Source organism: Aphelocoma coerulescens, chromosome 14 (genome assembly GCF_041296385.1).
Source record: "Aphelocoma coerulescens isolate FSJ_1873_10779 chromosome 14, UR_Acoe_1.0, whole genome shotgun sequence".
NCBI lineage: Eukaryota > Metazoa > Chordata > Aves > Passeriformes > Corvidae > Aphelocoma > Aphelocoma coerulescens.
Window position 1 is genome coordinate 15,019,453 of NC_091028.1, and position 24,267 is coordinate 15,043,719.

The 24,267-nt window shown below is 38.9% G+C and overlaps 2 protein-coding genes across 9 annotated transcripts in view; one reads left to right on the plus strand and one right to left on the minus strand.

Moving 5' to 3' along the window:
• USP42 (ubiquitin specific peptidase 42) overlaps window positions 1-6,372 on the plus strand; it is an 18,456-nt gene extending 12,084 nt beyond the window's left edge. For all 6 annotated transcript variants that reach the window (XM_069029727.1, XM_069029724.1, XM_069029725.1 and 3 more), the window contains exons 14-17: window positions 312-397; window positions 1,131-2,627; window positions 3,102-3,394; window positions 5,411-6,372. In XM_069029727.1, the coding sequence (XP_068885828.1) occupies window positions 312-397; window positions 1,131-2,627; window positions 3,102-3,394; window positions 5,411-5,451 (1,917 nt within the window). In that variant the 3' untranslated portion in view covers window positions 5,452-6,372. The remainder of the gene's footprint in view (window positions 1-311; window positions 398-1,130; window positions 2,628-3,101; window positions 3,395-5,410) is intronic.
• A 1,174-nt stretch (window positions 6,373-7,546) lies between these two features.
• Window positions 7,547-24,267, minus strand: part of CYTH3 (cytohesin 3) — a 48,986-nt gene continuing 32,265 nt past the window's right edge. Inside the window, exons 6-13 of one of the 3 annotated variants that reach the window (XM_069029734.1) lie at window positions 23,515-23,595; window positions 21,368-21,480; window positions 20,163-20,311; window positions 19,263-19,375; window positions 12,052-12,130; window positions 11,899-11,970; window positions 11,611-11,765; window positions 7,547-11,000 (exon numbers count right to left, since the gene is read on the minus strand). In XM_069029734.1, the coding sequence (XP_068885835.1) occupies window positions 10,928-11,000; window positions 11,611-11,765; window positions 11,899-11,970; window positions 12,052-12,130; window positions 19,263-19,375; window positions 20,163-20,311; window positions 21,368-21,480; window positions 23,515-23,595 (835 nt within the window). In that variant the 3' untranslated portion in view covers window positions 7,547-10,927. Of the gene's footprint in view, window positions 11,001-11,606; window positions 11,766-11,898; window positions 11,971-12,051; window positions 12,131-19,262; window positions 19,376-20,162; window positions 20,312-21,367; window positions 21,481-23,514; window positions 23,596-24,267 lie in introns of those variants that run through there. The other 2 variants (XM_069029733.1, XM_069029735.1) reach the window with 2 other exon arrangements.

A 24,267-nucleotide genomic window follows, 5' to 3' on the forward strand; every position in this document is an offset into this window, starting at 1 on the left:
GTGTGGAATACCAAGAAAACACAGCACAGATTTCATTCTAACCCTTTGTGCTGTTATCCCACTGAATTTGCAGAGCTGAGCTGACACATGACATATGTCAACATAAGGGAAGTTCAGGGAGATAAGACTTCATAAGTTTCATAAAATACATTTTTGGGCGAAGTGGGGGATGATGTGTAAAGTGGGAATAGTGCAGGTAGCTCAGTGTGATCTTGTTTAACATCTAATGTTGGAAGTTTGTCAACAACAGTAGTTTTCTACTAAAAATAGCTTTTTCTTTCTGATTGTTAACTTCTGTGTTTTAATTGTAGATGCCTAAAGCTTTGTCACCAGATCCTCAAGGTATCTTAGAATCTCTTACATACAGCCAGTTGAACAGCTTGTCAGAGGAGAAAAGGTAAAATGAGTACACACTGATTAAAACAAGATTTTATACAAGTTTATTATTATTTTACCCCTCTACTAACACTACTTAAGAGATTTACTTCAGTACAGTGAATTCCACACTGTACATGTGGTATTGCAAACATCAGCACTGGGCACACATTATTCTGATACTAAATACAGGCAGACAGTTTTACTCCTGTAAAACTTTCACAGGATGTTTTTACATTTTTCTTCCATTGTCTGGAATACTTTTTCTATTCCTCTTTCCCTTTTTTGCATCCTAGGATGAGTGAATGTAAATTCCCACAATCTGCTCTCCCGTTTGGGAGAGAGTGGGAGATCTGTGTGTTTACCTTTTTTCTAATTGGGGGGAGAGCAAATATCATTGTTCTGGCTACTGATGTGATTCAGAGCTGCAAGCGGAAGGAGATGGATGTGTTGGGGTTTCTAATTAAAACAGGGGGGTTTTCTCTCAATTTTGCTTGTGTGTTATTTGAAAAATGCCTAAAAATGGTGGGTTTTTTATGGCAAGACTTGAAGAATTGAGAAAAGAAAAACTCTCCATGGGAGCAGAGGGAGGTGTAAGAATAGTTTTCTAAGGACAATGTTTTCCAAAGTTTTGCATTAGCCACCTTTTGTATTTCTTTTTTATTTTATTTTTTTTTCTACTTTAGGAGATTTTACTCCTAATATCTTTTAGATGGACTTTTTCAAGTCAAAAATATGTTTTTGTTTTTGTGCAGTGTCTCTGGATCTCAGAAATCTTCTGACAGTGATGGTCTTATGGAAACTGTAGTGATGGAAGCACTGTTTGCCTATGAAGATTCCAGGAAGGTTTCTTCCAACTTTAGCTGTGAGGTTGAGAAACTTTTTACTCAATCAGATTCTGAAACCGTTTTTACCAAAGAAGAAGTTGCTGAAAGTATTATAACAAAAGCTGATAATGCACATCTCAATATTAATGGTCAGCACAAGGTTAGGAAAAAATCCTTGGATACTGAAGGTGAATTTCTTGGGCAGTGCGAGTCTGAAGACATCAGAGATAAAGACAAACTAAGAAGATCAAAGGAACCTGAACTCATTTCAAAAGAAAATCCTTTGTACATGAAAGGGTCTCCTGAGAGCAAAGAGAAATTAGGGCAAACTTCCTCTATAAAGCCTGACATTGAATGTAGTTCTAAAAAACTTGCATCTCTAGATATTACAGATAAATGCCAAGATACAAAGGACATTTCTAATAACTATGTAGAGGTACCACCTGTTAATGACTCCTCTATTACAAAGCTGGATAAAGTATTGGAAAGTCAATTTTCTAGAGCAGATGAGGGACTGAGTAATAAAATATGTGAAGAAGATGATAAACATATGAAAAAAAATAAGAAAAAAATCCACGACTCTAAAAGAACTGACAAAGAGCACTACCGGAGGAAGAGAGAAAACTCAGACACTGAGGAGAAGGAGAGGCAAACCAGAAGCAAACCAGATGATCATTCCCACAGGAGGAGGAGCTCTCACAGCATGGAAACAAACAAGCAAAGCCGTCATAAGCAGGAGTATTGCAGTGAGAGCAAGTACAGATCCTCCCACAATGAAAGAAACAGTCCCAGTAACGGCAGGAGCTCAGGAAAATATTCTCGTTACAGATCCCGAAGCAGAGAAAGGACAGATCCAGACAGGAATAGATATTATTATTCCAAAGGAGACAGACCTTGGATTAGAGAGAGATACTATCAAGATGAACCACGGAGATGGGAAAAATGCAGATACTACAATGATTATTATTCCTCCCATGGAACAAGGGATGGTAGGGAGAGGAAGTCCTCTCATTGTGATAAAGACTATGACAAATTGAGCCAAGCTTACAGCAGGTCACACAAGGATTATCATTGCAAAAGCAGATGGGCTCACAGCACACTCTCCCGAGAGGAGGATGTGCATCACTTCAGCAGCCACAGAGCAAACTTCCACCACTGTTCAGTACCTCAGCAGCACTCGGAAAAATACTCTCGTGAAAGGCACACACTTCCACCAGTGGCAGCTCACTCAAATTTTGAGGACTCTTCCCGGGAAAATGAAAAAGAAAAACTAAGAAATAGCAAAAGAAAATACTCCCACCAAGAAGAAAGTGGAAGTGACATAGAAAAGAAATGCCGAAAGATAGATGACCAAAGAATCAAAAAGTATAAGAAGGTCAAGAAGAAAAAGAAGTCCAAAGATAAACATCGAGAGAAGGATTACAAGTAAGCAAGGATTCCAGCATAATCAGCAATTTTTTCCTAATTATTTTCTGGGTATTTCTCATGTCTGCCTTTTTTCCGTGTTTCTAAGTAACTTTTCTGTCATAATGTGACGGGATCATGTCATTAGGTTGGCCAAGTGAAGATAGGAAAGATGTTGCTGAATTGTGTTAGAACACTAGAGCTGGACAATGTAGTCAGAATAACATCTGCACACCGTTCTTGGTTAGGTTACAATTTTAATTTTTTTTTTTAATTCCCCATATGCCTGTTAATGATTTGTGTACAAACCAGGACCTCTTGTCCTTCATTCTGAGGGCTTAAGGTTGCTGCATCTAAATTAAGTTAGATGTGCAGAAATTACCACAAAGTAGCAGACACTCTGCAAGTCGTCACCTGTGGTAAATAAATAACATTTCATATATACATCAAGTGCCACATCTGTTTTTCTATTTTTAACTTGCATGTTTCCTTCAGACTTTATGATTTGGATTGCTCTGTGCTCCACTTTGACAATGACAATCGCAAACATAAGAAAAAGAAGAAAAAGAAGAAGCACGACAGGAAACTGAAAGACTTATTGGAATATTTAGATCCTCGTTTCCAGAAGAAAACATGGGAGAAGAAGGAAGAATCCCATCCTGCAGATGACCATTTATGTGAGCAATACAGAAACCAGGGCAGTAAACAACCCTACAAGGAAGAGAAGCCTTCTGGTGCAGGTGACAGCAAGAAATACAGCTCCATGGCATCCAATGAGTATGTCAGAGGTAAGGGGCCCTGGGATGCTGGCAGGACTCCTGGTTATTCATAACTATCTTTAAATGCTTGTGTGATAAAATCCCTGGGTTTTATCATGGCTTCCAAACACTATCCTGGCAGGGGGTTGGAAATAGATGATCTTTAAGATGCCTTCCAACCCAAACCATTCTGTAATTTAAGTAAAATACTACATTCAGCTGTTCAGAGCACAGAAACAGTGCTGGTTGCTCACTCAGAGTAACAGAAGTTGGTGATGGTACTGAAATATTGTTGGTCCAGGTGTAGCTCTGCCTTCTCCTAAGCACAGCTGTCAAACCTCCAGAGGACACTTCACAATTAAACACCTGGAGAGTGTTAAATTCCTGCTATTGTTTTATTCAGTTGTGGGTTTTTTCTGTTAGCATAGGCTTAACAATACATACAAGTGGGCTGAGGAAACAGCTCTTCCCCAGTTTTTAATATTTAGAAAGTCTGATTGGTGCTTCTTACAAAAAACCTGCCTATGAGTTTGTGTGCCTGACTAAATTTACACTGAGCTCTCAGCTGTTGCTTGTCATAATTTCAACTTGGGCTCACAGTAGATAAATTAATTAAATTAATTAGCTCTAAAATTATGCAATGAAGATGATTGCATACTGCAACGAATTCAACATCTAAAATCAAACTTGACAACATTTCCCATGAAATTTTTGCTGAACAGAAGTGTTTATTATAGAAATAAAACCTTATTAAATGGCTATTATCTGACATAAACCAGTTCCAGTTATCCATCTATTTTAATAAAAAACCAAAACAATCCCCCAGCTATCTATTTTACTCGAAGATAAGTGAAGTAATCCCTGAAGAAGACAGCTCACTATCCAAAAGCAAATTTTATTGTCAAATTTTCTATGTTTTATACCCACCCATGGTTTAAGAACTGAGTTAATGGTCAGGAGGGAAAGCTGATTGTTCACCCATTATTCTTTAACAAGGAAAATTTAAGAACTGAGTTGAGGTCTTTCAAATCCTAATGTTGTAAAAAGAGATTTCTTTTATAATACTCATGTCCAAAATAACCCTTATTGCACTAAAAGGTTATCTAGCTGATAAATCAGGAACTAAACAGAACAAAATGCTTGTGATCAATAGGGGTTTGGCCTTAGTGATTTTCTGGCCAGCAGATGGCAAACTCGGGTTTTTCCACACCAGTCAGGTTTAGTGTCAATGTCCTGCCTTGCTCTCGGGGCACTGGGGGTGCTGGGCTGTGCAGGGCAAGGAGCCGTTCGCCCATTGCAGAACTCGCCCCTCACAACTCGAGGGGAGACAAGGGCTGGCAAAAGCAATTTTTTCAAGTCTTGAGAATTATAGTATTTCCTCAAGTGCATGGATGTTAATTCCATCTTCTGGAAGGTCAATTTTTTTTTTTTTTTTAATGGGTCTCAAGTAGAAGTCTCTGAACAATGAAGGCTGCTTTCAAAAGAGGCCACTTGGGCTGTGTTTTTAGAGTATTGAACCTCTCAAACAAGGCAGGGACAGGCATGGAACCACTGAAGAGGAATTGTGAGGTTGTGCCTTTTCACCACAACTCCTGTTATTCTGAAGGAATTAATAAGGATGAAAACAGCTAGTGCTGAGTTGTGGTTTAAGAAAAATTCACACAGGATGGGAGAAGGAGCAGCTTTGAAGCAGTTCCTTCCTACATCCCTACATGTCCTCTCCAGCAAATTTCTGAGGGCTCTGCCTTTGTGGCTAAGATGTGGTCAGCCTGACCACAAGATTGTTACTAAACAATGCTGTTTGGGCAGACCTTAAATTAAACTGGATTCAGCCAAGGTCCAGCACTTGCTGTTAAAGCAGGTGGCTCTGTCCTGTTCACCAGCCTCAGCCAAGAATGGGGATGCAGTTGGTGTGTGAGGAGGTTGGATCCTGAACTGAGGGAGCAGATGGAGCTGGGGAAGCTTTGAGCCTTTTAGAAATCAAGCCTGAGAGTTTTCTGTTTAATGTCACAGCAGAGCCTGACCTTGCTTCCTTTTGCCTTTCAGATGTGGAGCTGACTGATGAAAGCCTTCAATACTCAGACTGAACCCACCACCAACCCCAACGACTTCTGACCACCAACCCCAGCAACCCTTCACCTTCAAAACCAACAACTTTTCATCATCAAAACCAATGACTTCTTACCTTCAACGACTTCTTACCTTCAAACCTGACATTACCGATATTGACCATCAAAACTTAAAATTTATTATCAATTACCATCAAGACAAAATCCAGTCATAAGTGGTGCTTAACATTTCTGTACAGAATTTTACCATATAAGAACTTTTTTTTAGTTTTTAACTTGAGACTTTCTTTTTTAAAATATACTTCTAATCCAAAAGGGTGAAAACTTTTTACAACTGCTGAACATTGTAAATTACCACATAAATATCTCACTGTGCTGAGATAATGCCCTGGAATAGACCATCTCAAATGCTGCTTAATTACAGACTCAGGTTGACTTTATGTTATTCATGTAATGTTACTCCAAGTTAAGACATCTGGTGCAAGAGCGACCAGGAATTATAAAAGTTGCAACTGACAGTCTGTATATTTAATTTAAAGACTTATTTAAAACTTCACAAGTTTTGCAAGAGCTTCATTTTTTCTGTGGTCTGACACTAGAAACTAATTTACTTCACATTTGAGTTATATTCAAGATCTGAAGAAAATCTTCTGGTTTTCGGCATTGTGAAACAACAAATATGCAGTTCTGAATGTATCTCTCAAGACTATTTGTATATTGTTCCATATGTTTTTATTACATTTTCTTAATATACTGTCATTTGTCTTAAGTCTCAGTTGTCTGTTTTGTCTCTCTAAAGTGTCTAGTTACAGACAAATTCATACTGTGATTTTTATTTTTATTATTAAATGCTATCAAACTGTGATGCACTTATTATTCACTGGTCCTGCATCAGGAGATGAGTGGGGAACCTGTATTAAATACAGTTCATCTGAATAATCTGTCTGGTTTATACAAGCTGTGTTGTTCAGAGATGTCTAAAGTTTGATCTTTGTTTTTTTAAAGATAAAAAGCACTTGCCCCACTGTAAATATATAGCATGTAAAATTTATATAGTATATAAATACAGCAAAGTTAAAATGGATTTTTACTTGAGTTTTACTTGAGTTATTTAATGTGCACTGTGTCATGGGAGCTGACAGCTGTCAGAGCATGTTTGACACTCCAGAAGTCACATTTTCCTCTCAGTGTAGGGGAGAAGATGCTGTTGATGTGAGCCAGTGAAGATCAGTAGCCCAGGACTGCAGCTGCCCAGACAACGATGCAGAAGGCTTCTCCTCTGAACTTAAAGCTGCCCCAGCCAGGCACCAGGCTGGGAGCTCAGCAGGAGCTTGTTCTTGTGTGTGACAAAATAAAAAAAAAAAAACAACAAAAAAAACCCAGTAAAAAAGAGCAAGGTTAATGTTTCACTAAATACTTAAAAGTATTTTAGTACATGGAGAACACCACAAAGCCAAACCATAATGTACCTGCATAATGTTCCTATGGCAACAGTGATGTGACGTTACATAAAGTAACATGGCAAAGTAACCAACATTCCTGTCCTGTATCTGGCTTTTTTTTCCTCTTCTGTCCTCTGGCTCCAAGATCTGGTGGTGTGTCCTTTGTCTGATGAGTAACTCCAGCACAAGTGTCTCAAGGAGTTTGTGCTGCTGCTGTGCCTCCCTTCAGAGCCTCACCTGGCTCTGGAGCAGGGAGGGCACGTGGTGACACTGCCCCAGAGCTGTGGAGCAGCAGCACCTGTTTCTAAATGCTAATTGAGGAAACTAATTAATCTACTCCAGGAGCAGAGATCCGTTTCCGCCCCTCACATCTGACTGAAACTCCTGGCAGGGAACTGACAAAATGAAATACCTCAATTTAGGGTGGCTCTCAAGGGAAACCAGCTCTTACTGGAGTCACACTCCTGTGGTAACACACTGTACTGAAACATTTTGCAGTTGAAGGATTTTTTCTCTGAAAAATTAATCCTGGTAATTCAAATTACTGTGCCTAAGGGGTAGGGAAAAGAGGCCTTCTATTTACAAGAGCAGTCATAAAATTAAACTTTAACCTCTTAAGAGTCAGCAACTGCCTCTCATCTATTCCTGGTAAATGAGGAGATACATGATAGTACAGTTACACACTTTATTTTTGAGAAAATTGACAGATTTAAGCAACAGGTCTTATAATGCTAAATGAGAACATTAATATTGCTGTGGCTTTACATAAGAACATCACCGTTTTAACAATGATTGATACAGAATATTTTGTCATGCAAATCACTTGTGTACACCAAGTAATACTCATATCAATACATACCTGTACAGTATTTACATTTTATATTTAAACTCTAGCTAGAAACATTTTCCAAGAAAATATAGAAATGAAACTGGTAAGCCACAAGTCTTAATTTGTAGCATCTGGTCTACAACAGACCCAGCTTTTCCAGCAAGCATATCTACATAGATATGTAATAAATCTTAAAAATATGCAGTTTTTTATATATGAAGCATTATAAATGCTGCTCAGTTTATAAAGGTTCAGTTTTGTACCAGCTTAAAACAGTTCTAAATGTTAAGTGACACAGAGCTTATTTTGTCAGAATATTGTAAAATTTAAGTCAGTCCAGCTGAGCTTAAGTTTTGTGTACAGCTCCCTTCCAGCTGCACTGGCACCGTGGCTCTCACTGCCCCTGCAGCTGTAAAGGGCAGAGTCAAAAGCAAAGAGCTCAAGAATCACCCAAGTTTCAGTGCAACAGGAAGGGAGAATCTGTTGTCCCCAGAGGACTTTTCCTCAGCATGGCCAAACTGTAACAGATCCTGCTTTAGGCCACTGAGCAGCCACTTTCAGTAGCCACCCCTGGACTTGAAGCCCAATAAAAAAGGGAAAGGTTGAGAGATTTTTCTTCACCCTCGTGGATAGTACCTGATATGGCCAAAATTTTCACAAGCCACTTTGTTTTACTGGCCTCATGGCCAGTGGAAATTTTGGGCCAGTTTCACTCCCTGTTAATACTGTTACAAAGAAATCTGAAATCAAATACAAACACACACAAAAACGCTATTCCATTAGCTTTGGTAAATTAAATAGATACATTGAGCACCACAAGTAGCTGTTTAGGATGTTGCATTTCAATGCTAAGAAATAATGTATCTCCTGCTATAATAGCCTCAGTTACATGTTACTCTAAATAATTATTTCTGCTGGATATAAGAACTTCAAACTAAATACAGCAAATGAACTCTCAAGGCATTTCCTTCATGCTTATAGGCAGACATCCTCACCTGGTTAAATAAATAGATTTCCTCAAAGGTGGTATTTCAGAAGATAAGAATTGATACAAAAGTGCTTCATGGCTTATTAATGCTTTTGTAATCTCACATTTCTCCAGAAATACTGTATTTGCTGCCTTTCACCTTTATGCTCTCTAGTACCACTGATTTGGCTTGTCACTATTTGCATTACAAATCTACTTGTCCACAGCTATGACTGATGTAGGCAGTGCTTGAAAACAAAATGTCACTGCAGAACAGAAGACTCAAAACAAGTGCTGGCAGCAGCTCCATCATTGTGCTGCTTTGCAAACACAGGACACAGAACTCAATTCATTTCTATAAAGAGTTTAAATGTGTTCCATTAAGCAAAGATATCCCCACACTGACACTTACTCAAGGATTCTATCTCTTCTGGCTGAGTTGTATTCCTTTGGAAGCACTTGGATTTAAACATTCACCCAAGCAGTTCCACACACCCTGGGGAAAACCTAAAATGTAGGAAAGTTTACTTTGTTCTTCTCCTCTCAGCCTCTTTTGCAAACATGCAATAAAGCAAAACACTCACACGGCTGACACCCCATGCAAAACAAGGCAAATCAGTAAGACAGAGCAGTGAAACAGACTCTCCCTCACAGTTCAAAGGAGATTTCAAACAGATCAACTTGCTAAGTCTGTGGGTTTGCCAGTGCAGCACATCTTGCTACAACCGACCCAGAGATGCTCCTGTAACCAACAAGCAAAGCTGCTTTTAACATTTTGGGTCTCCAAAGCATCCACTGGCACAGCAGGCACAGCTCAGGTTCAACAAGTTTTTCCCAAACTGAGTAGTAACAGAAGCAGTAGAGTCAAAACCTCCCACTTTCTGCGCCCATTGTAGAATTAGGGGCTTTACCTTAAGAACAGTATGTGTGCTATCAACAGAAAAGCACTGCAGTAAAATCTGCTGCAGCACTTGATGTGTTCCTGAAAGATCCATGAGTAGGACCACAGAAAGATCTTCCACAAGTTTCAAAGACAGACACACGTGCCTGTGGGGAAGCCTAGCTGCACCAGGCAATCAATGTGTAATACTTTGTTTTTCAGTAAAAATGTCTATTTTTTCCAATTTTAACTGCTGAAGCACAAATCTGAAAATTGCCTCTAAGGATGCAATAAAAATGCTGAACTTGTATGAACTTGCATGAACTCTGTATGCCCAAAGTTTGTTATCAAGCAAAGGAACGAATCCTGCTTGTTTAACTCTCTAGGGCTGCATCTTACAGAGACAGTTCACCTTCCTGGCTCTTCCCTTTAAAAACATTGAATGCATGTGAAATTATCTGGGGGTGTTTTCACACGCAAGGCCTAAAATCACACAAGCCCTGTCATCTCTCTCCTTTAGTAGTAACTTAGTGTTAATCAAACTACATCATCTCAAATGTAAGAAGGACATTACAGTATAAAAACCAGATTAAACCAGTCATTAAACCCTAGTGTTTGTTGTGAGTGTATGAGCAGGCAGGAGTGAGTTTTAGCCCACTGGCAAACACCAGACCACATCTGTACTTTGTGTCATGGCCACAGGCTCAAACCTCTGCTGCTGGGCCCTGCCTGTATTTCAGTGCACACTGACAAACCCTTTGGCACCACGAGGTACCTACTGAGCTGCCAGTCACTGTGTTTCTGAAGAAAAGCTATTTCCATGAAGGTGGGAGAGGAATCCTGAATGAAAGCTGCACTCAGCTGTTACTGTGAAACACTCATGGCTTGAAAACTGACACTGGGATTGTGAGGTTTCTGCTTACAGGAAAATGCAGTGCCAGATCATGCCCTGCTCCACTGTTGGCGCTGCACTTTAGTGAGAACTCAAAGTCTTATAATCACTCCTTTTATGGGAAATGTGCTCAGGTAACAGGTAGAGGACATTTTAGTGTTAGCCCTGGACTCCTTCCCTCCCAGCCCAAGTAAACTGGAGTTGTCGCTAATGTAAGTGAAAACAAGGCTTCCATGTGTTCAGTTGAATTAAGTTCCAATATAATCATTCTCTGGGATTTGAAGCTTGCTTCAAATTATATGCCAGTAACTGTTTACCCTGAAAAGTTTTGCCAAGTTTTTATGCCATAATAAAATGTATATATATGTATATATATATATATAAAATTTACAGTTGTCTTCACTTAGTTTGTCCAATTTCTTGTATCTCTCCACTGTATGCTCAGTTGTTGGTTGATGCAGGTTTACAAGCTGCTGATCATGTTCTATTTCTTATTTGCAATTCTTCGTTTCCTTGTTGCCAGCATATCATAAAAGGGATCCCTGCTGATACTTGCTCTGGAAGAGAAGAAAGGAATCATCAGTTTGGTTAACAAATACCTGGTTTTGAAAACTAAAACCTCTCATCCTTGTGGATGACTCCACATTCTTAATAAGATGGATGGCTGACTTCTAAGCACCACAAGTATTTCTTTAGCAAAAGATGCTATTCAGCTGTGATTTGTTAAGAGTTCACATCTTCACATCTTGACTATTATTTATTTCTTTTAAGTGGGTCTGTTAACACACCTTCCAAGATAAAGTCAGGCTGTGGAAGTTTAAAGCTGCCTGTGAACATGCTTAAAAAACACGTTACTGAAGTTAATAATTAAGTGAAATAAGAATCCAATAAAATTAGATTTAAAGACAATTCACACAAGGTTTTACATTCGCATAAACCAGTAAATCCTATTTTCCTCATTTGAGTTAGCAGCAATACTTCTTTAGGACCAGAGAGTAACAGGAGATTTGTATCTTCATCCATCAACCCTGCAGAGCTCATTGTTAATCCTCAAGGACATTGCCCCATCAGAGTTCTTCAAACAAGTTACAACAAATTCTCTCAGTATCATACTCTGAAAAGAGCTTACACTTCATTTCTGAACGACATTTAAAACTTTAAACTCACTTGATAGATTTAATCCACTCTTCCTTTTCTTCTGGGGTGGGAGCAGATATTCTGTACACTACATGGTTGCCTTCCACCACTCTACCATCAGCTTCAGTTTTACATGCTTTAATTACTTGACCTTTATGACTGGGGTTGTAGAGCTCAAAGCAGTTCTGGAGGGTAGAAATGAAGTAATAAATTTGAAAGAACAAAACAAAACTGACAAATAAATTCATTTAACAGTACAATTAAGTTCCCTATGGTCTACTTATCTTCATTTAGAAAATAAATATGAAACTGTCTTACTGGTTTCCTAGGGTCTTCAACTTCTCTTATGCTAAGATTTTCTAACGGAATAATTCCTCGAGGTTCTTTGTCCTAAAAAATTAGGAAAATATCACATTATTGGCTACTTATATGTCTTGATTGCAAAGAGAATTCACCATGATATATACTCACTGTTGTGTATTCAAAGTAATACAGGCAATTATCAGTCAGAATAAACCATCTCCGTTTCCATGTTTTTACTCTTCCCCCTGCAAACAAAAGGATTCCAGAATTAAACATGTGCTGCCATCAGGCTTCAACAACGGGCAAGGAAATAATTAAGTTTTGCTTATTTCTCAAAGTATGGTTTAATTGCTTAATGGTAAATGGATCAGGCACAGATGAGGGAGGTTAAAGGAACATGTTACTGCAACTTGTCCTGAGGCAGCATCAGCTTTGGAGGTGCCATCAGCCACGAGAGCTGCGGGCAACCATCAGTGGCCAGACCTGCTCCCTCTGTCCAGGCCCTCACTCATGTCCATTGCACCAAAAATACCAAGTCTGCACAGTGCTGGACACAGCCAGTGCTGCCAGGGAGCCCAAGTGAGGCCAGCCCTGGGCTGGGCTGACACCCACAGCTGCTCACTCACACCAGCACTGGCTGCAGAACCAGCAACGGGCTCCCAGCAACAGGAGCAACCCCCTGGACAGCCTGGCTGGGGCAAGGGAAGGGTCCCATCAATAAAATTAAGGGCACTTTACCACCTTCCTGTCACTCCACTCACAAGCAGACATGTGATTAAGAATGTGTCTTTACTTGGAGATTTAATGTCAAGTGCATAAGGTGCTTACGAACATCACTAACAGAACAAATATGATGTCATCAATGAGGAGCAAATCCTATGCCAAAATATACCATATTTACTAATTTGTTGTCTTTCGGTATTTTTAAAACATCTTCATGGGTTATTATATCATTGAGTACACTTGACAGAGGAAATAGCTACTGCTCCAAAAATGCCAATTTTTCCTTCATTAACAGTTCAGACAACAGCAACCACAGAGTTCTTTTTCTTTACACCTGCTAATGTCACCCTGTAGGCAAGTTTCTTTTTAGAAACAGTATTGCTTTGGCCCTTTCAGTTGTTTTGCTGCCACTGGCTGCTTCAGAACACACCTGGCTTGCCACATTACACTATTTTAAAACTCATTTCCAAGAAGGACAACTGTAGATAAAGCATTCATGTGTTATTAGTTTAAAGGTTTAGATACAACATAGTTATCTGACTTCAGGATTATGTCACCACCTGTGCATCATCCATTCAGCAGTGATTTAATTGCATTAAGCCAACATTTCAAAATAGTTGATCTTGTTATTGAACACCTGTGCATAAAAGAGCACCATTAATACACACAAGACACCCAGTTTAATCCAAGTCATATAACCAAATTTAAGACATAAGCATAATTTTTTAATCTTTTTGTTCTGCTTAAGATAGCTGGGTTTTTGGTTAATACAGAAATCCAAATCATATTAAAGAACAATTCTAGGGATATCATGACATTTCTTGATACCAATCTACTGCATATTTGCATTGCAGACCAAGTATGTGGCACGTTGTACCTTCCTTTTGCTGGGTTTCATGACCTCCACAATAACCCAGTGCTAACACACTGCAACATTCAATGTACTCAATAAACTTTGTTTCCACCAGATGCACTCATATCTTAAGAAAAATTTAATCTGCAAGCAGGTGTGGTGAAATAAGTGAAGGCAAAATAGTGCAAGATGCAGAAGCCGTGACACAATGAATGGTTGAGTGAACTGGAGACAGTGAGGGAAGAACTGGTGGCATTTTAGTACAACCACTGTGACAGATCTGTAAATAAAGCATTGCAGAGATGTTCAAACTGGCACGTAAGTCACTAGAAAAATTCCCCAGCACCTTGACCGAGAGCTGGTTCAAGTATCAGGAAGTATTTGGGCTAGGAATGATGAACTCCAGCTTGACTCACTTGCAGACCAATGGAAGAGCAGCCGCCGAGTCACGGTGACTGCCAGGGCACTCCCTGCCACCACCTCAACGTGACTCGTTTTCACATAACCCAGGACCAACTGCCATGGCTTTAAGTCACGTTCTGCTCTCCAAGGTTAGCAGATTAACATCACTTAACATTTTTATGGCCCTAAAACATCACCATGTTTTCCAGGCTAACAGTCAATATCAGCTATCAGAGGTCATGGCTTGCCCAGCTCTAGCAGAAAAACAGTTCAGGAGAGAGAATGAATCAAACAGGGAAACAGGTTACTATCACAGAGCAGCTTAAACTGAACAAAAGTGCTTCTCATAAACTCTGATATCATGCCAAAACACAATAAAAAAAATCAGTAATAACCATATATTTAAAAGAAGACCTATTTATAATTTGAGAAAGAAACAACAGACCTAAAACACACACTCCCAGAACAATATGAATTGCCAAGCAGTAAACAGCAGTTGAGCTTGCTGAATGTTTTCCCAACAACATCCCCTCTCTCTGGAAAAGCCAGATTTCTCAAACCTGAAACCTTTTGTAATCATGCTGCAGTTTTGATGAAGCTTTTGTCACGAAACATCTCCCAGCTCAAGGGAAGCCACAAAGAGTAAGCATTTCCAACAACCCTCTTACTGCTCCCTTTTCCCTAAAACAGCCAGTAGCCCACTGGGTTACAGCACTCATGGGAGTCATGAAAACAGACCTTAAGTCCCTGCTCCACCAAGCTATCAGTTACTCTTCCAAAGAAAAGAAAAATGTTAAAAAAAAAAAAAAAGCAGTTAGTCAGGATTTTTTGGCAGGATAAGGAACTACTCTCACATGCAAGTCTCTGTCTCCCCACCCCATTACTGAGTTGCAGCTGTCAACAGCACAGAAACTCTAATAAAGCTCAAAATCTAATCTGTACTAATCAAATTTGCAGGGGTCACCACATAAGACACATTTAATATGCCTTTACAATGGGCTGCAGCCCAAGCAGCTGGCTGATAAGGCACTGTGGACTGTAAACTCTGCACATGACATTAATAGGTAAAAACATGTGATAACAAAACATTCTTGTCCTTGGCTGAGATTGCTGTAGGCTCACAAAACAACAACAAAGGGTTTAGTACCATACTTCATCTCTTATTCCAGCTCCCAGCCTTTTAAGGATTAAGACTGGGAAGAATTAAGTTAGCAGAAGAGGATCAAGAAAACCAGAGTATGAATCCATAAACATCTACAGAAATGGAGAGATAAGTGACATACTTCTGAAAGATCAAGCTGATTACAAAAATGCACAGACATCTCAAATAATGAAGTATAGAAGCATGGTATCTTCCACAGTATGTGGAAATATAAGTAAGCTACAAGAAAAGGCTACAAGGCAAAATGTACAGAAACAGAAACCCTCTTCACCTTTGTAACTCAACATAGGATTATTTTTTTTAACTCTGAGCAAAGTACAAACTAGGCAACAAGGTAAAAGAAACCATCTATAATAAAGGGAAAAACAACTGGCAATGACTTAGGAAACAAATCTTCTAAGTAAAAAAGGCCTTAAGGCTAAAGGCAGCAAGGTATCTAAAGTTAGAAAATTCTACCCAAATCTTCAGCTCATTTATATAGAAGTTTTAGAGCTGAAGGAGATGCATACACCAAAATGTTTTTTCTCCTCCTGAGTTCATTTAGATATCACCAGACAGAAAAGACTCAGCAACTGCACAGTTGGTTGGATCAAAGTTTGGCTTTCTTTTAAAAAGCATTTTCCCTTGACCACAGCACTGATTGCCTCGACCTGGAAGAGGCTCAGTCACCACAAGAGCCAAGCAGGTACCGGAAGGCACCGGTTTCCTGATCACCCAGCACTCTTCTCTCCCCCCAGATCAGGGAAGAGAAACAACATCCTCCCAAGGACAGATGTGCTGGAATAAGCACCACTGGCGGGACAGGCCCGGATGTGAAGCTCTTGGACCATCTCCAAGCATTCCGTAACTGCCTGACTGGCAGAAAAAATTAACACACTCATGTGTCTGGCTGGAATCATTTCCTCTCCAGTTTGGGGGAATAATGTCACAGTTTCCTCCAAATGAGAAGAAAATATTACACAAACCAAGAAATTTGCCAAGAGAAGCTGTTTAAGGCAAGGAAACATCTCCCTGTGCAAAACAGATCTAACTTGGGCACTAGCAAAGAGACCATAGGCAACAATTTCAAAATACCTTAGAGCGGATGGCAGAAAATTTCATGGTACCAACACCACTCATTATGCAGAAAAGTCTGAAAGCTCATAATGTGTCAAGCTGCTCCAAGGAGGACTCACTAGCACTCAGCAGGTTTCAGTTTTTAACTTGCTGCATTCATTTTCATTACACCATGCTTCAAACAATGCAGAACTGAATGATAATTTAGGTCTACCAAGATAAAGATGTCTATTTATAGGCACTGGCTAAGTCTAGATAGATAAAACCAGAATTGCTGTCTGGCTGCCAGGTTTGGCATTCGGACTTAACATGGTCACCTCTGAACAATTCAGAGCAGCAAACTCTCCAAAAGTTTTCTGCACCCTCCCAGCCTTCTAAAACCCAGAGTGGTCTTTTGGACAGATGAATTTTACAATACATGAAAGTTTCACGATATCCATCTTCTGCCCAAAGAAAAATCAATATAGTGAGAGATGGAATACTAAAAAAAGGGCACAACTGCATAAATGGGAAGAACTGACTCTGAGAAACACCAGATACAAAATACTGTCTTGATATACTCAGAGCCTGCAAGTAGTCTTTAGTAATGTTTATAGTTTCCTTTAAAACTTTCTATTTCAGCTTTTATGCGTTATCACAACTGAGCACTTAAAACCCTCATAGAGGAGTTTGTCTCCTTAGCATTTCAACAGTACACAACTTTTTAATATCAGAATCTTCTAGAACTGAAGGAAGCCCTACCCATTTCACAAGAAGTGCTTCCCAACAGAAAGGACTGTAAAAATGCAAACGATGCGGCTTGAGACAGCACTCTCAACATACAGTTTAAGACTCCTAGCAAATAGGAAACTCGAGGGAGAAGAAAGAAATAAAATGGGGGGGGGGGAATAAAAAGACTGCCAGGTTTATTTCTGGTCATTGCATCTAAACTAGCAATGTATTAGTCTGTACCAGAGTTTGTCTCTGATGAAAAAAAAAATGCAGTCTTTCATGGAAGCACAGCTCCAGGCATTCCCAGGCTGATTCACCGGAGGCTTCTGGACACGTTTCATTTCTTTATTCAAATAACCCTCACACTGTGGGAGTGTTGCATGTAACACCCTTCTGCTTCACACACTCTTTTACTACTGGGTTTTCTGTGCTCTGTGTCTCATCTGCATCCCACACAGCAAAGACTCAGGCACAGTTTTCAGTCCTGTGACCTCTGGTTTATTGACTTTGCACCAGAGCCAGAGACAGCCTGGGCAGAAGTACCTGGCAGCTCTCACTTACTTTAAGTCATTGCTTCCTCAATTTCTTGGTTCCTCTATTTTTCATTAGATCTATTTTATGGGCAGTTTCTTCCACAGAGGATGTTGTCACTCCTCTACACACTCACACTTGCCTGCACTCTCATTATGTGTAGAAGTCTATGAGGGAGCACTGGCAACAGCAAAGGCACAGCACAGCCTTATACTCAACCTCTTCTCCAAGAAGCATATTCTACCTACATCAGCTTTAAAGGCTTTTGTGTTAACCATCATCTCATGCTACCTAATGGAGAAAAGCTGCAAAGTCATGTTTGAAATTGTGCCAGCTGAGCCAATACAGGTCAAAAAGCAAGAGCTTTGCTTTTTGTAGTTAGAAAAGGAGCTCCACAGCATCTGTAGCACAGAGGTCAGAATACGACATTGCAGAGCATGTGAATGAATTCCAAATGCTTCCTTTTCACATCCACTTCCTTCCAGCACGAGCATGACTACCAAGTTCCAGGTGCAATCAGCAGAGTGGGCCCAGGGCTCTATCCAGGCTCTATTTCCACCATCCTCCCCACGTGCACCCCAGCACACATTCCTTTTCAGACTTCAGTCACCATTCTCCAAGTGCAAAGTTCTTCCACTTTAACACATTCAAGTGGCCAACAACTGACTCTACTGAAGTGTGTGCTGGTGTTTAAATCTTAAAAATTTATTGTTTTGGAAAACAACTGTTAAAACAAAGTGTCAGTCTCCTTTATATAGGAAAAAAATTCCCTAAGGTCAAGTGAAAAAGTGAATCCCATCAACTTTACAAGAGTCTGTAAAAACAAAGGCACCTTGCAGTGCCAGGAGACTGAAATACCTGAGGTAAATTTGAAGCACGTTTAAGACTCTTAAGTGAGCTAAATGTATTATTTAAAAAGGAAAATAAGCAGGAAAAAGAACAGCTTTTACAACTGTAGTTCAAATGTAATCAATCTTTCAATAATCTATTATCATTGACAAACAAGTAACATAACCACTCTGAAACTTCATGACAGAGTAAGACATTGTTTACTCTCAGCAGAGATTATTCTTTCCTTGGTATGTTTTTCCATGAATGAGAGAAGTGTGCTGAAGTCATCTTTATTTTTCTGCTTTACATGTAAACGCTTTCTTCTTTTGCTGAACACACTTGCATGTGAGTTAGACACTGACATGCCAGTCCCCCAGAGCACCACTGATGACACTGTTAGTGACACTGAGTGAAAAAGCAAAATGCTACAACGAATCTGATATTTAAAAAAAAAAAAAAGAAAAAAGAAAAAATCCAGGAGGAAGGAGGAAGAAAATAAAAAGAATGAGCAACTGAAGAAGAGGGGACTGGAAAGCAATCAGATACGTACCTCCTAATGCAGAATAAGCAGAGACAGCCAGTCACAGAACAGAAAGGTGATAGGTCATAGGCCATAAGGAAAACAAGAAGGCACATTTAAACCACTCATTAAAAAATCATAGCCAAAACCAAACCAAGAGAAACTCACAAATAATATGGAAAAAAAAAGACATACAAAAGTAACTATTTGAAGAGGAATCCTTTTTTTGTACACAGAAAACTGTGTTGAAATATCACACACAGTTTTCTGAAGTGACCTTATGGAGACTTAGTTGTTATTTATCAGTCACAGCATGTGGTAAATACCATGTGGTGTTTCCTTTTTGCCGCCGAGTTTTTATTTCTCAGATCTCAGAAATAAAACTCCGAAGTTTGAAACAAGATTGCTAATTTGGGTATGCAAAATAAGAAGTAACAGCCTTCAGACGCAAAGGAGCTACTTATTTTGGTTCACACGTTTTTAAATACAAAGTTCAACCTGTTACCTTCACAAGAAAGCAGGTAGACACGGAGCAGCAAACATGCTAACAATGAACAAACATACAGCAGCAGAACTGCCCTTGTGACTAACCTAATTTCAGCAGCCAACCTTCTCTATCTGGATTAAAAAATGTATGCGTTAGATCATTTCCATCATCCTCTGGAATTTTAAATGGCTCATTCTTAATACTTTCATATAAATTCTAGAAAAATAAAAAAAAAAGAGGAAAAAGACCTTATTAATAAATGTCTTAAGAGAAAATGCAACCAGGATATCTTATTGCTTCACAGACCATTTCTATAAAAAGCACAGGAAATATCTCCTTAAAATTCTGGACCACCCCTTGTCAATCTTTGTTTTCTATTTTGATCATGAATGATTTTAAACTACTTTAAGCAAGTCTCTCTTCACTACTAATTTCTTAAGCACTCCTAGCAACAACAATTTTATTTTATTTTCAGCATTTAGTATTTCAAAGGTTTCAGGATTGGTCTCATTTAGTACAAGTTTTCCCAAATGATTCTGGGTTTTCAGAAAATGGTGTAGCCCATCACACTGTCTTACAGCAGTAAATATTTATACTGATTTCTCAAGGAGGGAGCTCCACAAGACATATGAAAAAAAAAAAAAGAGAGGCAATAAGGAAAACAAAAAATTTTTGCTATTTTTTCTGACTTATCTAGAAATACTACTTTTTTTCATAAGAAGCCAATTCCACAATAATTTTGCCATAAGCAAACTACTGAGAGATGCACAGAGCGTTTACTCTGAAACAGCTTGTTCTCAACAAAGGTTGGATATAGGGAGAACTAGCTCAAAGTAGCTGTGAATATCAGAATATGCTTCTTTCAGCTACTCAAATGGTTACACATGCTAGAAAATGTTCCCTTGCCTTCCCTTGACAAATTTTCCTGAGAACTGTTGTACATGCTTTTAAGTCTGCTATCACGAACACAAAGCCAGGCTTTGTCTTACCCAGCCTAACTTACCCTTAGCAATTCCTCTGGAAGGTCTCCACCTTCATTAATTCCACGATTCATGGAGATAAACCTCTCCACTGTGGGTTTATCTCGCACGTTGTGGTTGTGCAGGCTGGTATTCAACATGATGATAGCAAATGAAAGCACGTAACATGTATCTGAAATCAGATTTGAAAAGTGGTTTATCTTCCCATGTGCTGTGTGTACAAACCCGTAAAATTAATATATACCTCATCCTGACTGATAAAGAAACAGTCAAAACATCCTGAATGCTGTACATAAAAGTCTAAAATCTTTCTTTAAGCTGTTGAATTAAGCCCAATTTAAAAAAAAGCTACAATTCAAATAACAAACAAGTATAAGAAAATTGTATGAGAATAAAAAAAAAATTAAACTCTTATGAAATCATTGCTATCACCCTAAATTAACATTTCACTTCAAACGCTGAAGTGTTGGGCAAAATGTTCTCTGCACAGATTTTGCCTAAATCATAGTGGTGGATGCTATAATAAACCTGGTCCATCAGCCTCCTCCTACTCAAAGTACTTCCAAAGCTCTCTCCAAAGAGAAAGAATGATCTCTTCAAAATAATATTTTGATTGCATTTAAAAAGACTGAAAATTACATTGACTCAATTTCGTGGCATTCAGCAGGCAGCTAGCACTACTGGGTAATATCAGAAGATGACAAAGGAAATCTTATCATGCCTCTTGCCATGGTTATGATTATAGTAAATTCTCCCAGAATTCAAGTACAAGACTGTGCAAGAAAAAGCAGGATGAAAACCTGCTACAGAGAGGAAAATTGTGCCTGCATCTTCAGCAGTTTGTTTTCAGTAGCTATTTTCCTCTCTAGCAGCTACAGACCTGCTTTACACCAACCTTTTCCCATCCTATCTAATCCTCAAATTAAGCGATCAAGAGCAAACTATTTGTGTATATAACCAAACAGACCAAAAATGCCAGGGCATCCTGTGCAGTTCTGTGAAGTTTTATAAATGAAAATGCATTCTGACCATAAGTTTGCACCTCCTGGATTAGACAGTCACATGTTCTCACTTCCCAGGTATTCCTCATTTCACATATTATTTTATCCTCAACTTCCAAACTGGCCATTATCTCCTTGCATCAGATGTAGAAGAACATACACATATATATTTAAAATTAGATTTGGATCATTCAAGTCCTTAAGAACTCCTGTTTCCTGTGACTGACCTGTAGACTGGAAGACTCCTGGGTTACAAAGGCAATAGCGTGAAGCAAAAGCTTCCATCATACGGTCAATTTTTTGAGCCTCTCCTGGGAGTCTGAAGCTCCACAGAAACTGCCTACAGAAGGGAAGAATAGTTGTTAGACTCATTCCAATATTTACATACTAAGTATTTATTACAAATAACCCAAAACAAACGGAAAAAGAAAAAAAATCAGCAGTGCCTATATAGAATGTCCTAGAAATATGTTCTCAATCTCTCATCACACAAGTCAGGAGCTATTATAAAGCAACATGCACAGATGGCTAGCCCAGTAACTCAGCCAGCAACACTGCATGCTATCAGGCAAGATAATATGGCAGTTCATATTCTGAGGCTCTCTCTTTTTTCCAGCCTAGTAAACAATTTTCTGTATGCATCCCATTTTTGCCACGAGAATGCTATGGGGGAAAAAAAATGAGTTCAACCCTCCCTGGGTTTCCTGGCTACAGAAAGCAATGAACAGTCAGCTAGACTTTATTCACAATGTAAAAAGACACAATACACAAAATATTTCTGGTGTAAGGAGAGAGAAACAAGGAATACAGAAAGACTTAACATATTTACTTAAATTCATACAAAACCTTTTAAAAATGGTAACAACAACAAGAAAACCCCACTGCTTAGAGAGGTGCTGCCTGTCTACTGTAAGCTCACCCTACAAGAATCAGACCTAGGTCATAAAAAGAGCAACTCATGCCATCATTTCAGTAATTTTGTAATACATGCAGCAGATCTTGCTGCTGCTTAGCACCATGAACTGGAATACAGAGTTGACTTTTGTAACTATTTCTACACAGAGGTACACTGGAATGCATACAGGACAGAAGTCTTCACAAATTTATTTTGGCACATGGTGGCACTAAAATGTTCCAATGAATTTCATCATTTATTCTTTTATCTCTTAGCAAAAGAATTATCTGAATTAAACCAGGATCTGAACCAGCAAAGTTACATGCTCTGCCATGCAAAACAAGTTCTCACTATTCCCTGTACACTGGATGCCATATAACAACCATTTGTTCCTGTCTTCACCAGTTTTCATTTCAGGACATTATACTCAAGTGTCACAGGCCATCTTTACTTTGTCAGCTCTATATACTGTCTTTACTCACCTCATGCAAGGTTCCAACCCAGATCACGAATTTTGTAAGCTACCAAAATACAAACATTTAATAGTAGCAGCTGCTGAGGAAGAAGAAAGTCAAACCTAACATCAAATTGGGTAAAAGAGACAGGAATACGAAGCTTCCCAGACAAGCTTCAGCAGCCACAGAAAAGGCTTCTTTGGCTCAAGCCTCAGGCAGCTCAAGTTATCATCACCACATCACTCAACCATAGCAAAGCTGTTCTGACTCCACATCACAAGGCACTGCACCAGAAACAAAGATCACACGGACACTTCCATTTATCTGGTGTCAGGAGGGAGTCACTCGCGGCAAAAAAAACAGGCAAAACTGTCTAAGCCAACTTAATTTGCTCAATCTGTTACAGATTTTCACCAAGTTGAGAAGGGATCTCACAAGGTCACTGTATGCAAGCATCCCAGATAAATCAAGGGAACTGTTCACATAGCAAGGGGAAAAAATAAACTAAGAAATCACACTTTCTTTCACATGACAAGTGGGAAACTGAGGGAAGTAGAAAGAAATCACTCATTTCAAAGTTTACCTCTCTGTGACTGAACATAATCAGTGACTATGGTCAGAGGATTTCTCCCCCTCCCTGCCCAGAAGGACAAGTTGAGGTGGAAGAAAAGGAGGAAGAAAATTATTTAAGTAAAGAGTTTATTTCTTTTTTAACCTATCTCTGTGCTAAGATATAAAACAGATCTTCAAATCTCCACATATGGCAGGCACACCAAGGAGTAACAGCTGTTTTAGTTGCATGTATTTGTCTGAAATAATCAGGAGTTTTCACCCCCAAAGGCAGCACACACACAAGCCATCAGAAGGGTTAAACAGAGCTGTCTCTGCTCACTTGCACAGTAATTTGTACAGTTGTGCTGAGCTGTAGAGCAGCTTTTTTACAAATAAATCAACACAGTGACTCATATAAACATGCAATTTGATAAACGGAGCTCAGGTCAGAAAACAGAAAGAACTTACTCACCTTAAGGCTTGTACGAGATTGAGATCAGCGAACTCATGGAGTTCAACAAAAGCCTGAAGAACTTTAATATTAAATTCATCTCTGTGAAAGACAAATTAAATAGACGATTACAATTTTGGTCTTTAAAGACTTGATAGATACTTTGATTTGCTCCTGAAAATAAATAAGGAAATAAACAATCATACTGATCAAGTCATCAGAAAATCTACACATTTATTTGAGAGGTATTTTAATATTTAACACTAGTACTTCGCCCATTTTTGCTGGTAGGTTAGCAAAAGCCAGTACATTTGAACTGATTTTAGAACTGCTTATTTAAATGACCTAAAAAATAGCCTTGCCTTCTTTGCTTCATATTTATTATTACTGTACCTGCCTTGACATAGGAGGATACCTGAGAAATTTATTCAGCAAGAAGTCTTTTGCAGAAATTGTCATGAATTCTTAAAACAATGGTTAATGTAAAACTAATTTCCTTAGCCATACAACATATGAGAAGCAAATGACCTTTTTTCCACTCTAAGAACAGAAAATATTAAAGCAATATCTTAATTTATGTACAAAGATAAGAAACAAAAACTTATTGCTTCTATTGAGTCTATCTAAGAAAAAGAACAGCTTTTTAGAAGTGCTGCTTAGCATGTACTGGGCTCTTACTCCATTCTCAAAAACTGGTACAACAAAGTTTAGTAAAATCAGAATAGGTTTTGAATGGACTTCCTCTCACCCATCTCTTAGACTGGTATGTAAATC